The sequence below is a fragment of the Condylura cristata genome, unplaced genomic scaffold, assembly GCF_000260355.1.
Source record: "Condylura cristata isolate star-nosed mole 26May11 unplaced genomic scaffold, ConCri1.0 scaffold00014, whole genome shotgun sequence".
Lineage (NCBI taxonomy): Eukaryota > Metazoa > Chordata > Mammalia > Eulipotyphla > Talpidae > Condylura > Condylura cristata.
Window position 1 is genome coordinate 20,349,379 of NW_004567115.1, and position 16,572 is coordinate 20,365,950.

The following is a 16,572-nucleotide window of genomic DNA, read 5'->3' on the forward strand; positions in this document are numbered from 1 at the left end:
GCCATGTCAGGAACAGGACTGCATCGGGGACTCTTCCCGTTCTCTGGCGTTTACATATTTCCACATGGTGTTCCATGGCAGAACACCAAAGCCATGATGCATCGGGTGACAACAGACTTTGGAGTCATCGAGAAGCCTCTCCAACCTTGCACAGACCGAAAATGTGAGCCAGTCACCTTATGTTGTGGAGGTTCTGTGGATGCTCCAGACGAGACAGCTGAGCCTTCTCTGTGACAGGACAAAGAGTGCTCACAAAAATGCTGGGGCTGACCCTCAGAACAGCACAATCAGGGCCCTCCCTAGTGGTGCAGGGAGTTAAAGCGCAGCACTGCAAAGCTGGCCAAGGCCGCTTCGGTGCAAATTCGATCCTAGCCCTGGAGGTGACCCACATGGCCTGGCAGACCTCTCCTGTCTCACCCGCTGCTCCCGTCAGCAGTGTACTTCATCAATCTGTTCTGCTCCTCAGTCTGACTCTGGTGAGTCTTCTCACCATTCCTGTACCTCTGGCCTGTACCCCAGTACCTCTGGCCTGTACCCCAGTTCTATATGCATTAAAAAAAATAATAATAACAGAACAATCAGCTTCAGCACCTCCACTCTCATAATCTTCAAACCTCAGGTTGTCTAGCCCCAGTCATGATTCTTGTTATTATTCTGCTCAGCAGTGTAAGGGTCAGCTGGCAACTCTCAGTAATCAAATCACACAAGAGGGAAGTGTCCCTTCACTAGTCATTCCTCTTTTGGGGACAAACTAGGGTAGAGGATAAGGTAAGACGAAAATAGGAAAGGTCAGAGAGATGTCTGAATGTGGAGTCAAAGTTGGAAACGCATATGTTCTTTTGACTGGGAGAGTATGTAGTGGATCCCTCTCACAGCTTTTATTACTCACTTATATCCCTGGGAACCAACAGATGGAATCTTTTATTGCCAAGTTCTAATGCATTTCATGTTTGTGATGGGTTTGCCAAATACCAAAACTGCAGATAGTGATTTGAGTATCAAGAATCTGCTACTAATCGTCTGTCTCCCTCAAAGCAGTTAAACATTCAACCTGCATTTGGTGAATTTCCACAAAAGGCAGTAGGTACGTGGGACCATGTGTAAACTGCAGGTAACCAATGTCCACTGGAAATATTTACTTATTTTTTTAGTATAAAAAATAGAGGTAACCCCTAAGGGTAATTCATATATATAATGACATGTGATAGGGCTCATTATGAGTACTGTAGCAATACATTCTTACCCTAAAGGATAGTCAAGAGAATAGCTATTATATTCAGATATTAAGGCAACCTAGAAAATAAACCTTAAGAAGATGCTAAATGTTATCATTCTAATACTTTTTTAAAATCAGTCCTTGAATACGAGGGTCCAAAAGTCTTGAGCTGAAAAGTTTTGATTCCTATCAACCAGCCATCTTAGTGCCTGGGCTTCTTTCTTGGATTGCTGGAAGCTTGGTATCCACATCTCTCGCAAAGAGCTCCAACGTGGAGCCGAAGGTGAGAAAGCAAACACAGTAGGCTCCGGGCAACTCAGGTGGGTAGCCTCTGCCTTCCATCTTTTGGGTGGTAAGCCCTGCGTTGAAAAAAGGGGAAACTAATGAAAAAAAACCATGATATGGAAGCAGAAATCCCATGTCCCTGCCAGGCAACAACAGAACCCAGCACACACCAAGTATCTTAACTTCATACCATTGCAATAGTTTTAATGGAGAATAGTGAAAGAAGAAACTACTCTATATTCCTTGAGACTACTCTGAGCATGAGATACTTTGCGAAATCACATAAATCACTTAATTCTTACGGCAAATACATTAAATAGGTAACCACTAACCCATTTTACAGAGGTGGGGATGGACTCAGGTTCCACAAAGACCCGGGAGACACCAGACACTCCTGAAGTTAGGACAAAGGCCACAGGTTAAGTAGAATTAAGAGGGTCTGTGAAAGCAGTACTCAGATTCCTTCCTAAACTTACCTGATTTATTCTGTGGAGAAATAAAACACTCTAGACCTTTGACTTAGAGAAAGAGGTGAAGCTGAGGACTGGTGTGGCACTGAAAACAGAAGGATGGAGTGAGCCTGTAAATGGTAGATACTGAGGCCTTCGTATACCTCCTATGCCGAGAGCCAGGCCTTATTATCCAGGAAGGAATACAAAGGGTCTTTCTCTGGGAATGTGATATGTCAAGGAGGACGTAAGTCATTAGGAAATCACCTAGCCAGATCACCCCACAATGAAGCTCGGAGCTGGTGTCCCCACTCATCTTCTGAGCATACCATCAGATGACTAACACGAGCTGGTTACCAAGATGACAGAAACACTGAGCAATATTTGAGAAAATTTCAAATGAAACTACCTAACACCTTTACAGATGTAAAAAATAAAACATGAGAAATAATCAGATGCCAGAAAAATGTATACAGAAAGAACACAAAAATTGAAACATTAGAAATTAGATCTATAACAGCAGAAATTAAAGAATCAATAGAGGGGATGGAAGAGAATCTGTGGTATATGTCATAGAAAGGAAGAAAAAGAGAAAGAAATGGAGAAACATTTGAATATGCACCTTCTGTATTGGTTCCTTAACATTGAAGGACTCATATCAGATAAGTGAGATACAAGTATTTCAGAAAAGAGAGCAGGAAGTAAAGAATATCCAAGGAAATAGTTGATTTCCCAAATTGAGGAGATATGTTTCAGATAAAAGGGTCAACAAGATCTCAGCATAGTAAATTATTATAAATAGTCTCTTGACAGAGTGCATTTTTATGAAAGTTCAGAACATTAGGACGAAGGTAGAGATTCTTCAACCTCCCTGTGCAGAAAAATTCAATTCTGAGGATTAGGAGTTACAATGACATCGTGTTTCCTGACAATACAGTAGAAATTCAAAGGCAAATGTGAGCTTCATTGATGAGTGTTAACATAAATGAGTAAAAAAATTTTTAAATATTTATTTATGCGTACAGAACTGGGGCACAGGCCAGAGGTGCAGGGGTGGTGAGGAGATTCACCAGAGACAGAGTAGGGAGCAGAACAGCCTGACTTATGAAGTACACTGTCGAGGGGAGCAGCAGGCAGGTCAGGAGAGGTCTGCTGTGCCATGTGGTCACCTCTGGGGAGAAGGAGGGGATCGAATTCATGGATGTCTTTAGCTTCTTAGTGCTGTGCTTTAACGCGCTGTGCCACCAGGGAGGGCCCAACTGAGTAAAATTTTAAGGAGAAAAAAGATATCTGTTGTAAAGTGGTAGCTTTAACTTATATCCACTATCATTTCTAAAGAAGATGAAGCTTAATTCCTTCCTTTTCATGTGAGGTGAATTTAGTGAATCACTTGATGGAAAGGGAAAATTATTAACTTCCTAGTGGAAAAACCTAGAAAACACCACATTACCACGTGATCAAAGTTAACATTACCAGTAACATGCCATTGCTGACATCATGTGTGCTCCAGGCAACATGATGAGAAGGGCCCTTTCACCTCTGTGACATGATTTCCCAAAACCCATTGCTCAAATCTTAACATGGAAAACAGCAGGTAAGCCTACGAAATGACATTCTACAAAATACCAGCTAGCACTCTTCCAAAGTGTCAAAGTTATTAAAATTAAGGAAAGACTGAACACCTGTCACAGATATACGAAAACTAAGGAGACATGACAGCAAAATATAATCTGGTAACCTGGATATGATCCCAGAACAGATTAAACACAGTGAAAGCTGCTGGACAGCTGTTAATGAAAAAGCTGTTAGGACAACATGTGTAGCTTAGTTCACAGTGTGTGCCAACTATTAATTTCTCAGTGTTGACAGATGTGCCATGGTTTTATAATATGTGACTAGTAGGGGAAGCCAGGTGAGTGGAGGAGCGGAACTCAGTACTATCTTTGTAACTCTTCTGTCAAACTAAAATTATTTCAAAATTAAACAAACAAAAAAATTGTTTAAGGTAATGGCAAAGTTCCTCCAAATTCTGGAAAAAAAATAACTGATATCCATGTTTTAATTTACACTCAGCTAAACTATTGCTTAAATGTTAGAGTAGGATGCAGACATTTCAGACATTCTGTCATGCACCCCTTTTATTAGGAAGCTGAGAGTCTGATCATCCAAAGCAGGGGTGTAGACTAAGACAAAGGAAGAGTAAGCATATAGGAAACAGAGGTGACAACTCAAGAGCAAAAGACAAGAGAGGAAATCCCAGCGTGCTGGAGAACATCAGCCTGAGATGTTCTATTCCTGCTGGAATAGGTCAGAAAGTTCCCAGATGGTTTCTCTAGCAAGATGAAATAAATGGAAACCTAGTATATCTGAACATCTTCAAAGGAGATTTAAACACTAAACAAGGATTGAATTATGGATAATACATAGAAAAATAATCAAGTGAGAAGATCATTAAGTAGGAAGAAACAAAAGACTATACAGACAAGGGAAACAAATCATCGAGTATTACATAGTACATCTCTGAATAACAGTTATGTAGTCATAATCACAAATACTGAATATAAAAAATAGTGTATAACAATCAGGTTATTTAAAAACATTAAGTATATATCAAAATAATTATCTAAACATGTTCATATATGGTTGCTTCTGGAGAGGAAGTGAAAGGAAAGAAGACTTTTTTTGAGTAGCTTTGCATAACTATTTGATACTTTAACCTATGTACATATATTTATCTTTTTCTAAAAAAAAATGTTTTTTAAGGTGATGATAGTACGGTAATGTGTTTGGATTTGTAATGAACAGAATCTTCAGCTATCCCAAATTTAGAAAACAGAGTAGAAAAATCAATTTGGAAATACAGCAATTCTGTTATCTACAAATGATTGAATGAACACATTCTCTTTTCCTTAAAACTTCCATAGGAAACATCTGAGAAGATACTAGGGATAACTAGTCTGGAAAGGTAACTGTGAATATGCATAATGTATCTTCAAGCACCTGAAAAGGCTATAAGTGGATGAGTGAATTAGCTTGCTTGACAGAGCGTGAGGGATAGCATTACTCAAAATCTCCCTTCTCTTAGGAAAAACTGATCATGGAGTTTGACTTCCAAGGACCTGGAACTAGAGCAATGATTTACTACCAAGTCAACACTGAGCACAGAAAATCAAAATACAAATACAAACAGCAAACCATTGAGAAACACTAAGGTTTAAATTTGGTAAGTCTATGTACCAAAGTCCAAAGGACTAGACAGAGGGAGTTCTAAATTGAAGTTACAAGAGCCAGAGTTTTACACTCTGGTCAGAGTTCAAGTCCATGAATACAGACCATTTGGAGCAGGAACAGAACAGAATGAAGTAAGGAAGTTTCAAAATGATTACCACTAAAAACTTTCAGGAAGTCATTGTTTTTCTTTATTAAAGTTGCAAGACTATGTGATGCTGAATTAGGAATCAGAAGCAAGGAGGTAAAAATCAACTACAGAAAAGGAAATGTGAGTTCAATACAAAAAAAAAAAAACTAACAAAAGATAAAATAAGCTACCTTTGAAATAAGGAAATCACCACCGGAAATGTTTCCAGACAAATGAACAATAACTTTCCTGTGATACTTGAATTCGCCACATAACCTTCTATCAATGGCCACATAACCTTCTATTGCTTACCCAGCCTTGCTTGTGCATAACTCTTAATACAAGAAAAATCAGTTATGATACCCTGTTTCTTGCCTGCCCACTCAGGAGTCCATTCAATGGTGTGGGGGTAAAGTTCCATCTGTTCTGATGTCACAGAAAAAACAATCATATGAAATGGATTCTTGTAATCCTAGTGTTCTTCCACAAATATTTCACAGTATGACCTGAAGAAGTGTAGCTGATGAAATAACTGACACTTTTTTTTTTTTGCTTTAATCTGCTGTGCCACCAAGGAATTGACACTTTTTAAAGTTATAAAGTTTTAGCATCCCAAATTGTCTTTTCCAGTTGAGGTCCTGAGCAGAAAAACAAGCTGTTTCTAAAGTATGATTCATAAATATTTTACTTCCAAAGAGAACATAGTTCCTAATAAGAAGGAAATTTATGATTGCCTGGTAACTAACCACATACTTCAGCCCTTAAAAATATAAGTTGTTTTGTTCCAATACTTTAATTATATTCTCATGTTCATCACTATGCACGGAAATACCAGAAATGTCTAGTCTGGCATACCTTAATCCCCTCATTGTGTAGCAGCAATGTTAACTCCCCAATTAGTCCATTGCCACTACAAATACAATTATGTTTTCATTTTGCATTGGTCCACTGACATGAAGAACCCAAAGTGACTAGCAACAATTGTAATTCTATAAATTTAAGTTTAGTGAATGTCTGAGATTTATGAATTTCTCCTTTGTGACCCCACTGGGAGATGCCATGTACACCTTCACATGTGAAGGAATTAACCCCTTCATCAATGAAATGATTCCCTTTCCCCCACTAACCATGAGTCAAGAACCTAAAAAAGAGATGAGAAGCATGAAATAAAACAAATGGGTCATTGATCATGATAATGGGATTAGTCAGCGCTACATCTCTTTGGTTCTCATAACTGTCTAGTCCAACTTTTTGGAACACAGACCCATCTATGGACCACAGATAGCATATTGTCTCTGAGTTTATCCTCAATATAGGAGGAGGCTCTTCCACAATTATTTTAGGCCAGCTTCTAAATATGGCTACATAGTAAAACCAGTGAGTAAACTAGAGTAAAGCTCCTCCTATGTCCACTATTACATTATTGTATTGTCCCTCATCATCATGCATGTCATATGTCCATTCTGGTACCTTCTTCACCATACAGTCCGTAGGCCTGAGTCAGTGATGTGCAGGTATCATGTTGGTAAAGAAGGCACTCTGTAATTCCTAGATAACATTGCTGCAAAGATATGGGGGACAAGGAAGTCAAGTGTGTATCTAGAGAAAATTTCAGTAAGGAAATTTAAATTTAAATTTAATCTAGGATTAAAGAGTTTAGGTATATTTAGCCTGTCACTATATGGCTAGAGGATTTCCACAAGGAAAAGTATCATATTGAAAGGCCCGGCATTAATCACTGCTATTGGTAGGTTAGGCTTTCAACAAGGTAGAAATAAAGTCACCTTCATGACTTAGAATGCAAGCTTTTGGGTACAAACATAGCCTCTGTTGTTACCGTATTTTCTCTGTTCATGGCCCCATAAGACAAAGTTGGGTGACAAAGGAAAGAAACTAGCTGCCATCAAGGAAAAATCATACAACACATCTGCTTTTTGTTAGCCTTCACTCAGTGTTTGTTGGTGGATATTAGCATAGGATGTTGAGTACAGCAGTGTCGATCTCATCCTAGACAGATACCACACTCAGCAAGCAAGCTACAACTGGGTGTACTGCCAGGTTAAACTCATGGTAATCCTATACTATCTGCCATGATTTCTCTTGCTTTTTCAGGAGTCAGAAGGTGAATTAAATGGATATGGGAGATATGTTGTCTGCAACTATCCCCTAATCGGTCTGATCTGACTTGACTTTCCTTACCATAATGTCTCATTCCACAGAGAACCCATGTGAGGTTTTTCCCAGTTGTTAAATATAATTATTCCACATACCTATTCAAGAACCACAGGGGGAAAAAAACAAAACACACAAGTTGGATTTGTAGATCCACTGAAACAAGCTTAAAGAAACAGTTGAGTCATCTCTGCGCCTGCTTCAATTGATTGCTCTATCTCCTGACAGTGTTTTTTGTTTTTTGTTTTTTTTCTTTTATAAGTCTCATGAATTTTAATTGATTGCTGGACATCATATATAGAAGAACAGAGACTGAGGTAAATAAGATGCTCAGAATATGCAAACCTCTTTTTCTATCAGTATATTTGGGACTGAGTTGGTCTCTTTAGGAACTGAACTAAATTTGTGTTGCTGCTGTTACCTTTAGTGCTCCATAGGTTTCAAATTATTCTAGTAATGATAGTTTTCTAGTGACTAAGCACTGTTATTTCCTATGCTTACAGATGAATCTGGGGGCCCTTTGGTTTTCTTCTTTAGCATTTCTCTGCCACCTTCCTACATTGCTATGCCACAGGTAGGGTACCACATTCTTGCTCCTCCTCCAGAAGTAAAGCGCTCTTGCTTGTTACTTAGTGGTAAGTTCACAGTAAGAGCGGGGTTGGTTATTTGTGGTCCTGGCAGTCTCAGGCTTAGTGCTTAGTTATACTTTGTATTCTTGGACCTCTGGGATGAAGTTTTCTCAGAATTCCTCTCTCTCTTTCTCTTGGAAGCTAAGGATACTCAGATTCATTCATAACATAAGACAGACTTAGATGACTGCCATGATCCCTGCTTCCTGGCATCTATGCCCTGTTTAATCCTTCTCCCTTGAGAGTAGTCACTTGCCTCGTGCCTCTTGTCGCTTGCCTCTAATCAACACACTATGGAAAATATCAGAGCAGTACATCAGGTATACATGGTTACACAGGTAAGACTATAGCACTGGTTTTGCAGGGCCTCGCTTCATGCTGACTTGAGGAAGGAGGTGGTCATAATAGGGAAGCCCACATGACAACAATGAGTCTTCCCTTCCTTGTAATTTACTTTGCAGGCATGTTTTGTTCTGCTTTTTAACAATGAGCACATTAGCATCTGGAAACTGTAACAAGTTCATTGAAATGCAAACAAAGGCTTCTAATCATCTTCAATGACCACCACTCTGGAAGGAATAAGAACACACTAAGAAAGCCTGATATAGAAGGACATATGATTATATTAAGGTACTCTGAACTACCACCATTCGCTATCTCTGTTTAAAGTATAGAAACATATGTTTACTCTTTTAATCAGAGGACTATTTATCAGCTCTCCCTGGTGGCACAATGGGTTAGGCCACGGCACAGTAAGCGAGAAACAGCAGCATCAGTGCAAATTCGATACCACACCTCCGAGGAGATCACATGGCGAGGCAGACCTCTCCTGTCCCAGCTGCTGTTCCCCTAGCAGTGTATGTCGTCGATCAGCCTGTTCTGCTCCCTGCTTTTCTTAGGTGAATCCTCTCACTGCCCCTGCACCTCTGGCTTGTACCCTAGTTCTGTATGCATAAATAAATAAATAAATAAATAAAAAAGTTCTGTTTAAAAAAAAAAAAAGCTAGTTATCAGTGTTGCTATACTTGCTCTTCCAGACCCAATAATAATTCCAACAGAGCTTCTCTAAAGTACAGGAGCAACTGGATTTGCATAATGTTTCTTAATTTTCTGCAAATATAATCTTGATACCTGGGAAGGATTGTGAAAGATAACCCAGAAAAATGATCACTCTCACCCCTTATCCTCTTGACATATTTTGAGAACAAATATATAAACATGATAGAGCACAGGCAATTAATGTGGTCTCTGCCATTTGATGTGTAATTTGCAATAGTGTGTGTTTTCTGGCTGTTGCTATAATGTGGCCCTGTAAATTAGGTCACAGAGGAAGTCAGTGGAAATGGAGATGCACTCTGAGAAGAATGATGTAATATTTTGTGTTCTTGTTGCTGACCAAGACATCCGACTTAAAATAAATGACTTTATGGGTAACAATCTATTATCTAAACCCAGATAAAGGAATTTAAATGTTCACAATTATTAAAATTAGGAAAATAATGTTTCAAATAGTTTAAGTGTATCTAAATATATGCATATCGCATATATACAATCTTTCTAATACATACATTAGGTAGTTGGAAAAGTCATGACACATTTTTCCATGTTTTTCAAACAAAAATTCATCATGACTTTTTTGACAACTCATACTACACATAAAAATAATTCCACACACTGTTTAGGCTTGTGTCTGACCTAAAATAAATATGTTGCCAAAAATAACACTAAAATATTGAACAGAAATTGTTTGCACCTGGAGAATTTAGGTAAAATATACGCACACACAGGAATCAGACATGGGACTGATGAACAACAGAAAGTGGTGTGCATGGATCATATCATTTAAAAAATTTTCATTTGTAGTTGAAACTCATAGGTTTTTCTTCCAACAAATTTCTGTTTTAAAAATTCAGTTATATTTAAAGTGAAACCACTCTTATTATAAATAAATTAAGTAATCAAGAAATCATAACAAGCATCTAGGCAATTGAAGACATTACTAAGAACTCCATAATAATTGATGCCCTGTTAAAGAATATCCCTATTGTCTTTTGCATAGTCTCTGTATAGTAACAAGAAAGAGCAAGAGCAAACATCATAGCTAGAGACAGACACAGAGTTGACTAAATATGTGAAAATGGAAAGCAGCCTGTAGAGCATGGCTTAGGCACTGATAGAGGCTCAAGGCTTGATGTGTGGAGGAGATTCGGAGCTTCGATTATTTTATATTTTAAACTCCTCCCCCTTTCACCAGCATCCATGTCTTACCAGGCACTGTATTATTGTGTCCTTCAGAAGAAACAATACAGGAAAATCTGAGCAAACTTCATGATAGTCCTCAAAAGACAGTAATGAACTAGTTTACCTTCCTCAAGAGCCTGCCCCTCTGACAGAAATAAAGGCCAGTCAAGAGGGAGGTGCAACAGAGAGACACAGAATGACAGACCACCTTGTGATTATTCTAGCAGCCTTTCACCAAATTCTGATATGCTTACCTTTTCCTGAAGCCTAATATTATCCCACACCTTCCTGCACACCATACACTCAAATGCATCGATGTAATTGTCCTGGCTGATGTCTTGTACCCCCCATTTCCGTTCTCTGAGAGCTGTGAGAAGTCGCTGGTTAGAGATGTCACCCTTCAGTTTCCATGCTATGTAGGCCTCGTACAATCTATCATCATAATCCAGTTGTTTGATGTAACTTGCCAGTTCTCTAGGGTGAGAAAATTCTGATACGAGAATAGCACTTCTATTACTTGGAAGCCAGTCCGTGATACTGGGGGATCCATAATAGACAGGGACCACTCCCAGTTTCAGAGGTCTCCAGAACTTCTCAGTGATGTAGTCATCACACACCGCATTCTCAAAAGCCAAGATAAATTTATACTGTGCAATGATCCTATAAAAGCCATCAGAATCCATTGATGCTGGATTTTTCAATGACTGAGGGAGATTTTTGTTTTGTAAACACTCCCCATAAGAATCAACCTCAATGTACATCATCAGCTCTCGAACATAGCTGTCCCTATCTGATGGCGGGTCACAGTCTGACTGTACATACACGAGTGGGGCAAGTCTTTTTCTGAGATTGTTTTTGGACTGCAAAGGGACCAAGTATCGGAGTGACTTTAAGACTTCTATGCCCTCCAAGTATTGGGTGGTTAACGGCAAATGGGAATGCCGGCTGAACGTGGCCGTGTAGTTGAACAAGGTGATGACAGGCTTGTGAAAGAGCTTGTAATTGTTTTTTGGAGACTCTTCATGAAAAAGGGCCCAGTCATGATAGGCTTTCCGAGGGAGAGGTAAGCTGTCGATGTTGAAGTCAGTACCTAGGAGAAGAAAAGAAAATATTACTATGTACAAAAGAATCCTGCTGCTGAAGGTTGAATCCACCTAGAAATATTAGATTGAGGAGTTTGAAGCTACCAGGAGGAAACATTACAGTGTTTGCAAGGTGACTGAAAATCAATCATGAAGCGTTCACCCCAAAAGTGCTCGGAGATAGATCACCAAGTGAAAGAACCTCTTTCTTGTTTGACAGAAAGGAAATGGCAGTAATATGTAGCCAGGTTCCATCACAAGTGGCTTTTCTTTCTGAAGGTGTTGCCTAAGAGAAGACAGAGGAAATAAAGAGAATGACAGTTCTTTAAAAAGACAAGAGCAAGAGAAAGGAAGTCAAAGGGGGAAGTTACTATTCTGACAGATTGATTAAGTGAAAAAAAAAATTGAAATCATGCAAAAGTAGCCAGGACAATATATAGCATAGAATTGTTTTTTAATTCAAAATGATCGATTTCAACAAAGTGCAGTTAATCAATCTTTGTCAAAATGTAGACAAGGGGCTTTTAAAGACAAAGAGCTGATAATGGCACTAAGTTACAGACCACTGTAGGATGGACATGAATTAACAAGTCCATCATGAAATAAAGAAGATATAACAGGATTATAATTATGAGTGATTCTAGCTTCCACAGGATTAATTGGGAAGCCTTTGAAACAAGATAATGTGCAGACAGGAGTGATGGATGTGGTAAAGCAATTGTTTCCTGACTGTGTGGAGGAGATACAATCAGGAAGGTATTTCTATGACTGATAAAAAAGAATTAAGACAATGTAATAATATGGAATACAGAAGTTCTAAAATGTCCCTGACAGGTGATTTTTTGATCCAAAAAAAATTTTTTTTAATATAAAATGGCACTAAAAAAAAGTCCATCTTCCACTGGGGAAGAAAGCACCAAATAAACGCTTTTAACAGAATAAAACGTATTCTCCATTAGAATCATACAAATTAATTATTTAACACTAGTGCACCTCTCTCAAACAAATATATACTCTGCAGTGCCAACAGTACACCAATGAGAAATTAACTAATCAAGAAAGAGGCCTTTAAATAACTGAAGATCAAATAAGATTATGTTGTAGGATGTATACTGAGCAGAGAAAGTACTTCTGTCTTGATAACAGAGTTCTAGTCTCGATGATCAGGAATGAAAGACTAGCATCTAAAAATGGGTGTATACTTGTTTACTTGATATTTACTATATTTGACTTTGAGTATCACAAAGAACACTCATCCACACACCAGAAATTTAATGCCATATTGAATTGGATGGTCAGCAGGAGAGTATGAGGGGCATGAAGAGAAGAGAATGTGATTTTTTTAAAAAAAGGCATTTTATCAAATTGAAGTGGTTGCTATCCAAAAAGGTTCTAGTTTGGTAACATGACCAGTGATGGGAACTGAAACCCATAAACCTCAATTAGACACAGTTTCCACTAAAGACAAAGAGAACCAACGTCCTCTGCGGGGAGAGGAAGAACTAGAGTCCACCTAGGAGTCAGGAGCAGGAATCAAGCTGAAGACTGGAGACTGGAGGGGGGATGGGAAAATCAAAGTAGGTCAAGTGTTAACCGTTGAGATCAGGCCCAGGGCCATTGAGTCACTGACCAAACACCAATGGCTACCTGCTGCTAACTGCTATGTGGGACCTGGGTGATTCTTCCTCTGGCTCATCTGGGGTGCAAAAAGCCAAAATGTAGAGCAAAGAAGCAAGAAGTCACAAGCCCTGCATTTCGCGCTTCAAAGAATGGAGAGGCTTTGACTTTCATCTCTGTGGACCCAGTAAAGCACAGAAGAACTCAAATGATTGTTTCTAAACCTTTTCATGGCCACTTCTAGAGACACTCAGGTTGTGTTAGGAATAAAGTGGGGATTTGAAACAGATACCAGGTCTAACGAACCTTTCATTCATATAACTAGGAGATGAGGCGATAACGGCTTTTCTTACATAACTTTGGTCTAGTTAGAAGAATGGGGAAAAGAGCATGGAGTCCCTCTAAACTGCAATCTGTAGTAGCAAAAAAGCTTGCAAAATCTAAGACTTTATTTAAATGTACTAAAAAGCCATACAGCTTTTCAAAAATGATAGCATGATGCTCTCCCACATCCACATGAATTCTGTTTACTTTGTCCTTTCATAGTAGAGGGTGCTCCTTTAATAGAGAAAGATAAGAGACCTAATGTTCCAGAAACATTTCCCATTCACTGCCACCTCAGAAAGCATTTCCCACTTCATTCCCTAGGGTACATATGCACCATGAAGACATAATATGTGTCTGCATACAGGACCATATTAAAATGGGTTTTCTCTTGGATTCTTCCAATACTAAAATTTCTGTAAAAGATTTCAAAATATATGTTTTGCACAATGCATTCCTAGAGCTTCAGAATACCAAAATAAAAATGATAACAGACCTAAAGTACTTCACTGGGGCTATCACAGGCTAGCGTATGAGAGGGCTCAGTAAGCAGGTACTGAAAGGCATTGGCTGTGGCTCAGGAAATGAGTCATTTCACTCTCCCCAACTCCTGGGCAATCAATCCCACTATAACACAAGTTGAAGGTGGTCTTCAAAGGAATGCACATCAATTCACCTCTGATAAAGCCATACAAAAGTGTCTTGTGTGTAACTGGCTCACTAGATTTATTCTTTTAAACTTATATTGTTTATATTTATGTTTCTGTTTAAAACTGTATTATTGACATAATGCGAATTTACATCACAGTATCTGTCTTAAGGGTATAGATTTCTGCCTCTACAATTGTATGTTATTTTACCACACCCACACTAAAGCCCCAGTAACCCTCCACTAGACGCCCTTCCCTCTCCTCTCTCTCACCACATCCCCCTTCTGGTAGCCTTAGTCATAGTCCAGTGTGCCTTCCCCTACCCCCGTTTGTACCTCCCCATCTCCCTGCCCCTTCACCTCCCTCCTGGATACCTGGGATCTGCAGCTTTCAAGGTTTGTCTTCGTCTGGTCTTTTATTGGATTCTCTTTATTCCACATATAAGCGGAACCATCCAGTATTTATCGTTCCCCTTCTGACTTAACCTGGCTCAGCATAATCCCTTCCAGCTCCATCATTTTGCCACAAATTTATAGTTATCTTCACTGGCTCTTTCATTTAGCAACTTTGGCTTTCATTATATTGAATTTTTTTGTGTTTACTGAATACTGACAAATTTGTTCCTTTAAATAACAGCTGACAAATAGATCTTAAGCTCTAAAGTGCATTGTAAAGGGAACTGTAACTTGGAATACAAATGGGATAAAGTTCATGCTGGCAAACGATGCCAGATTGCTGGCTATGGAGACAATTTGAAATAACAGATAAGCAGACGAGTGACAGTATTTTGAGGTATGTGTTGATGTGTGCCTTTCCCTCTATGGGGCCATGAACTCTTCCTTTATTCCCACATAAGCTGGTGAAAAGAGAAGATAACATGTTTCATCACCCCTACTCTACTGACAAAGTTTGGGTCACTTATCTGGAGCTAAAAGCCTCCAGGATGAAAAAACAAATCACCTCTGGGAGGACCAGAATTTTCTAACTGACTAATGATTAAGGACCAGGGAGATCACTGTCCTGCTGCAACACCAAGTGTGTTGACTGACTCACCCTGTGCACTCCCAATACAGGCACCTTAACATCACCCGGCTTTAACCCAGTGTGCTCAGCAAGACAATATGCCTTAATTTATAAAAGAGAAGGATAGTCCCTAAAATGTCTTACAAAAGCAATCTCTAGTTGTTGTTGTTGTTTTTTTTTTTTTGTCAATTAATTCATTTTCTTACATCATTGTGGCTTTATGTACCATGCTTGATTTCTCCTGTCAGGTGTAGTCCCTGCGACTCCCACCACCACAGCACCCATGATCCATCGTCACAGCCCCTTGTATCCTTCCCTCCTCTGTTTTGACCCTCGTATGCCCCTGCCAGCCTCAGATCTGTGGTCGGTTTGCAAGTTTTGTCTTTTTTCCTCACCTTTGTTGGGTTTCTCTACAGTCCACCTGTAAGTAAAAAGATCTGATATTTTTCTTTATCCTTCTGATTTATTTTGCTTAGCATAATCCCTTCCAACTCCATCCATGTTGCTGCAAATGCCACGAGTTTATCTGCTGTGATTGCTTTAATTTCTTTAAAAAAAAGAAACTCTAGTGCCCCATAAAATATGAGCCCACAAATAAACACCCTAATAGAAAGTGGTAAAATTTTCGAAAGAAAATCAGGCAAGAGGCTGCCTCATCTAACCACTTACATAGTGCATTATTATTTTTAAAGTCTTATCACCTGAATTTTCTCCACTTACCCACACAACTCCATCAGGTCATTTCTCTAAAGTTCTGGTGGTAGCTTGTGAAAAGAACAGTGCTAGTGACTGGGTAGAGGCTCCACTGTCTCAGACTAAGTTCTTTTTGATTTTTTTAAGATTTATTTATTTATGCATACAACCATGTGGATCACCTCCAGGCCGGGAATCAAACTCTGTGCTGAAGAAGCTGCAGCTCGCTTGCAGTGCTGTGCTTTAACCCTTCCCACCACCAGAAAGGGCAAAGGCTAAGTTCTAACCAAAGAAATGAACTACATACACACTCCTGTGGACAGCATGTTTCTAGCCCATTCAGATCAGTTCTGGCAGGTCATCTGACGCAAAACACTTCATGGTATCTTCTTAACCTATATCTACCCTCCTCACCCCTCATATTTCATGAGTCCCCTAACCCACCCTTTAATGGGTCCCATGTCTTATAACCCTCTCTCAGTTACACATATTGAATCTATCCATTCTCCCCTTATGGAAATGTCCCAAGATCCCTTACTGTGCTGTAGGTCAGTCAATGACTTTGCAGGTCCCTTCTTAACAGTACAGGGCCTGAGGCCAGAGTACAAATAGGGATTCCACCTACCACAGGCCTAAATATTTAAATACTTTAAATCAATCTAACAAGCTGTTAAATGTTTTATTCTTCTACCTGCTTATAATTTTAAATAAAAGTGTGCAAAGCCAACAGCTCACACCCAATGTGGATAACATATTAAAGATTAACATCATCTTTTTAAAGATTTATTTATTTGGGCCCTCCCTGGTGGCGCAGCAGGTTAAAGCACAGCACT

The 16,572-nt window shown here is 39.1% G+C and overlaps 1 protein-coding gene across 1 annotated transcript in view; it reads right to left on the reverse strand.

Moving 5' to 3' along the window:
* Nucleotides 1-532: 532 nt before the first annotated feature.
* FUT10 (fucosyltransferase 10 (alpha (1,3) fucosyltransferase)) overlaps nt 533-16,572 on the reverse strand; it is a 57,014-nt gene continuing 40,974 nt past the window's right edge. The window contains exons 3-4 of the mRNA XM_004682228.2: nt 10,605-11,440; nt 533-1,575 (exon numbers count right to left, since the gene is read on the reverse strand). Of these exons, the coding sequence (XP_004682285.1) occupies nt 1,351-1,575; nt 10,605-11,440 (1,061 nt within the window). The 3' untranslated portion in view covers nt 533-1,350. The remainder of the gene's footprint in view (nt 1,576-10,604; nt 11,441-16,572) is intronic.